Source organism: Amphimedon queenslandica, unplaced genomic scaffold (assembly GCF_000090795.2).
Source record: "Amphimedon queenslandica unplaced genomic scaffold, v1.1 AMPQUscaffold_12898, whole genome shotgun sequence".
Taxonomy (NCBI): domain Eukaryota; kingdom Metazoa; phylum Porifera; class Demospongiae; order Haplosclerida; family Niphatidae; genus Amphimedon; species Amphimedon queenslandica.
In genome coordinates this window covers 1-5,062 of record NW_003546866.1, presented here as the reverse complement: position 1 = coordinate 5,062, position 5,062 = coordinate 1, and the positions used below count along the sequence as shown (strand labels likewise).

The 5,062-nt window shown below is 31.9% G+C and overlaps 1 protein-coding gene across 1 annotated transcript in view; it reads left to right on the top strand.

Annotated features, from left to right (window-relative positions):
* The window catches only part of LOC109586326 (uncharacterized), a gene marked incomplete at its 3' end in the record, with an annotated part of 8,512 nt that extends 3,470 nt beyond the window's left edge, over positions 1–5,042 (top strand). The window contains exons 2-16 of the mRNA XM_020002505.1: positions 1,154–1,328; positions 1,449–1,730; positions 1,777–2,037; positions 2,081–2,128; positions 2,172–2,824; positions 2,869–3,015; positions 3,316–3,406; positions 3,451–3,506; positions 3,557–3,629; positions 3,684–3,764; positions 3,814–3,867; positions 3,919–4,002; positions 4,060–4,146; positions 4,862–4,887; positions 4,937–5,042. Coding sequence (XP_019858064.1) covers positions 1,154–1,328; positions 1,449–1,730; positions 1,777–2,037; positions 2,081–2,128; positions 2,172–2,824; positions 2,869–3,015; positions 3,316–3,406; positions 3,451–3,506; positions 3,557–3,629; positions 3,684–3,764; positions 3,814–3,867; positions 3,919–4,002; positions 4,060–4,146; positions 4,862–4,887; positions 4,937–5,042 — 2,224 coding nt within the window. The remainder of the gene's footprint in view (positions 1–1,153; positions 1,329–1,448; positions 1,731–1,776; positions 2,038–2,080; positions 2,129–2,171; positions 2,825–2,868; positions 3,016–3,315; positions 3,407–3,450; positions 3,507–3,556; positions 3,630–3,683; positions 3,765–3,813; positions 3,868–3,918; positions 4,003–4,059; positions 4,147–4,861; positions 4,888–4,936) is intronic.
* Between the last annotated feature and the right edge of the window lie 20 nt (positions 5,043–5,062).

Sequence of the window (5,062 nt, the reverse complement as noted above, 5' to 3'; positions counted from 1 at the left end):
TGCAATTTCAGAATAATAATACCCAATACTTAAGCAGTACATGTAATAGCAAGCATGGTTTTTTCCCAAAATGACTCGGAAATCACCCCCAATTTTTATTACATTTTCTGATACATATTGATGTACTTATGCCGTATATATAGTTTGAGCTGATTCCTACTTCAATTTTTAAAGTTATGGCCATTTTAAGAAAATGCCAAAATTCTGAAATACCATATAGCCAAAAAATTTAGTGAGGAATAAATTTTCATATTTTCGTGATCACTGTTTACATCACGAAAAATTAAACCCCGAAAATAAATCTTAATTGAGAGGTGTGGTTAACCACACTTACTAATAAATGTGCCCTCGTGTCAAGTCGTGTTCTCGGTCAAGCTGATGTCTTTGTTACTCTGTATTGCTATTTTAAGCATATATTGCCTAGGTCAAAGATGATAATCTTCCCCATCACTGGTGTCCACACTGATTTGTAGACATGGTGCCACTTGACACAAGAGTCCATCTCAATCATTGAATCTGCCATGTTTTAATTGAATAAGGCGTGGTCATTATTATTATTAAAATAAAATTATGAAAATAATTATCACGAAATTTCTCCATAAATTTCATTATTCACGAAATTTTAAGCCTCAAAAATTTTTGGCTATATGGTATACTCAAAGCTATAGCCCCTCTCCCTCTCTCCTTCCTCCTCATACAACAGCAATAACAATAACAGATACTGTACTGGTGCAAATATTTGTGGTGTTAAATTTTCAGGATTTTTGGGAAAATATTAATTTCGTAGTGTTTTAATTTCACGTTTTCTATTTAAAGCACTATAAGGTGTGGTCATATGAAGAATTTCACTGGATTAAAACTTCAACAACAAAAATAATGAAAATTAATTCCTCGTGATATTTTGTACCCATACAGTAGTATAAATAAATAATAATTATAGACTAACTTCTTAGAGTCAGGGTCCAGTGAGCTGGTAATTCTCATCAGTCATAACTTGTATCAATGATTGTATCACTGATCCATCAGTTACTCCAGTACTACTGATAAATATATAAACACTAATAGTACATAAAATAGAATTATCAGTTTACAAAACATTAGAATACCTCAATTCCCTGAATCAAGCAAAAAACAATATCCCCCGTATTATTAGGGTGGGTTAGCTAATTCGATCAAAGATCACGTGGGCGTTGTTATTGAGCCCCACCCTTCTTTTGCAAAACTTGAGCTCATGGCAGGGATCTCGGCAGGAATAAAAAGAAAGTCTTCTGACGAATGGGAAGCAGAAAACTCTCTGAAGAAAAGGAAAACTGATGGATCAGAGCATTGTAAGTATTTGCTGGACTATAAATGATTCATGAATCATGTATATACATAATGATAGATTAATTAATGATCTACTGTATATTAGTAACTAATTTTTTATACTAAATACAATTATTTAACAGTTACCGATCTTGCTGAGGTAATTCAATTACTCAGAAGACATGGCTATTTTGGAGTCAGTTACTATGACCTTGGTCTCTTTCTTGGACTATCCTCCGCTAGGATGGGTGTGATTACAAAGAATAATAGAAATGATGCTGAGAGTTGTTTGCGGGAGTGTCTTGCTAAATGGTTAGAGAAAGCTGATGATGTTCAGAAGAAAGGTGGTCCTACTATCTATTCATTGCTATCAGCATTGAGGGAATTAGGAGAGAATGCTGTAGCTGATGGAATAGATATGGAGAGTATGTTTAATGATGAAAATGAGCATTATTTATTATTTCTTTATAGTGCATCCTGCATGTAAAATTCTTTCTTGTCATTCAGCTCAAAATTCTCTTGTCACTGCATTGCCTCAGCTGGTTTTACTTTTGCATGCAGCAAAACTGATAAAAGAGATGATCCTCCCAACTAATATACAAGGAGAAGCTCTTTTGATTAAAATAAAGGAAGCTGTTTGTATTGATTATCAAAAACTGGAAGCATTTGCTGATATTTTATGTAAAAGTACAGCCACTGCTAAAATAGGAAATACTATCATGAAAGAATACAGTAAATATTGCATCATATAGGCATGTAAATAATAGTTTTATAGGAGAAGTTTATTGCAGTGATGACTTCATTCAAGCAAATGATGCTGTTGGTAAGAATTAGCTTCTTATGATAACATATATTACTTAAGTTAGGATTGAAGATTTATCTTCCTATGAATGTTACTTCCCAGTTTCAGTCAATGCGATTAAAGATGGGGCAAACATTCTTCAAAGTGGGGTCAATCATGATGAACAACCCTCAGTCTCCAACACTAGATAATATTAAATATGTTTTGGGTGCATACGACAAAACATTAAGGCCACAAGTGGCTCAGTGTCAAGATATCCACAGTATTCTACAGTTAGTTTGTGATAACTGTCAGCTTGATGATATTAGTCTGCTGGAGTTTTTTGTTAATGAGTTTAATATAGAGGAGGCTAAGCCAGTCATTGAGGAGTATAAAGAAGCTGTTGAGGAGCTAAAGGAAATGAAACTCAGTCAATACCTAAATAAAATGGTTTCACATGCTTCGCCAATTGAGTGTGAAATTGTTACCATTTTTGTAGATGAAAATGTTAAAGAGTTCATACTTAATGATGTCAAGATACTTTCATCAGCAGTATTTGGAAATTTATCACGACATGTCAGATTAAATGTTGTTAAATTTGGCAATTCTTTCACTATCACTTGTTCCTTCCCTTTGATTCTATCTGAGCAGTTAATTACAGCTGCTCTTAATAATATTGATGTATTGAAGGAAAGCAAAGTGAAGAGATTAACCATTGGATACTGCACTGTGTATGAGGTAAATAGACTATTTTATGAATTGATATTTATTATCAATAACAGGTAAAGGACAACTCCACTCCTACTACAACAGAAATAGATGAATGCACCTCATCATTATCAACTAGTAGTGGCTTATCAAAACAATTGATGCTGTCATTGAGTGTAGAACTGATTAATAGTAAAGAGGAGGTTACTGCTTTAAATGAGGTACCTTATAGCTTGAAATTTTCATGGAATGTACATTTCGTGGTTTTTGTGGTTATGGGCTGCCCACAAAATTTAAACCCACGAAATCATTGAAGTGCCATCCCCTTACAGGCTATGTAAACTGTCAACCACAAAAATTAAACCACAAATTGCCCCACTAGGAGCAAACCACGAAAATATCGACCCACAAAAATATCAAGCTATACGGTATGACTAATAAGCTCTTCTAATAATATTTACATGAAGTAGCATGAATGATTAAACTATGATTTGCATTAATTCTTAATTTATTAATAATAGGAAAGTATAACAATGAAGAAAGAAGCAGAGTCATTAAAAGAAACGCTGGTTGCCAGTATAGCAGAGAGTAAGAGGTTTAAAAAAATAGCAGGTATAAAGAATAATTTTTGTGATAGTTTATTTGATTTTAATTAGCTGAGACTAGTCAGTTACTACAAGAGAAAGTATCACTATTAGCAGAACATGAAGAAGTTAGTCAGAAATTTGACCTATTTTATTACTGATTATAATGGTAATATAGGAAAATGAGAATTTGAAAGAAATAAAAGAATTATTAGAAGAGCAGCTTGCTTTATTTCAATCAGAGAAAGATGGTATACACAAGTTTGCATAACATAATATTATAATAATAAATTCAAATTACAAAGAAATCAAACAATCAGAAAGTGGGTCAATTGTAGGTACAATTGCAAAGCATGATAAAGGATATCATCAGGAAGAGAATGAAGGTATGTATGATGCTATATAATAGAGATAGTGACTCATTCATTAATACAGATATACCAAGTAAAGAGGCTGAAACAACTGAAACACTACAGTCAATTCATAAAAGTTAGTAAAAGTTTTGATAATTCTACTTTTATGTAAGATAATATATTTTAGCAATACAGCGGCGAATGGCATTTGAAATTGAAAGTTTAAAAAGAGAATTAAAGCAAAAAGATAATGAAATCAATGAAGTACGAGGTCAGGCAATTAACTAGTCTAATTGATTAGGAATTATGATTAAAAACTTTATTATAGCTGAGAGTAAAAAAGAAATAGAATTATTACAAGAGAAAATAACAACAATGAATTTACAACAAATTAAGAAAGATAAACAAATGAAAGGTAACTATATAAGTTTAAATGCTAGAAATGAAAATAATGTCTAATGTGATACCATCTGACATACCAATGATACCAGTCTAATTTTTAATTTAGTATTATTGTAGGAACACTAAAAGAAAAGGTTTCTTTTGTAAGCATGCATGCATGCAAAATAGTTAATTTTTTAATTACTAATGATAGGGGGAGGTATTTGAAGATGATAATTATGGAGACATAATTATTGACCATCCATTGATTTTGAAAATAATTATTAGTGAAACAAAAAAATTTAAGAGACTAATAATACATTTGGCAATGGTACATGTAAACCATGTGCAAACTGATGAAACTTGTATGTAGTTTTGTTTACACAAACAACATATTGCCAAACTCGCATGCAAAATACTACAATCATTCTCTCTCTCTCCCCCTCTCTTTATGAGTACTTGGTCTAGTGGCATTTAGTCATGGGTATAGGTGAATCACAGATATTTAGCACTAAGAAATAGGCTATTGATTATTATTTAACACCTAATTAACAATTATAATTTATTCATTCATGCAAGTGACAGTGCAATTCCTCCAAAGTTCACTGTCTAGTAAGTACAGCAAACATACACTCCTAACAGGCCAGGTAAACTAACTGTAATAACTTAGCTTTGCCTTACACATAATGTTAGCTTATAGTCTTTGGTAGATAGTTAACGCACACATTAACTTTAAAATTTTATTATAGCTTCTCCACAAGAGAAAAATCCACTCGTAAGCAAGTTATACTCATGTAAACTTGACATTATTCTCAATGATACAGATATTTCAAGATGACATTTATGGTGGCATAACTATTGACCATCCATTGATTAGAGAAATTGTACAAACACATCAATTTCAAAGGCTGAAAGATATCAAAAAATTAGGTATAAGCTAATCTTACATT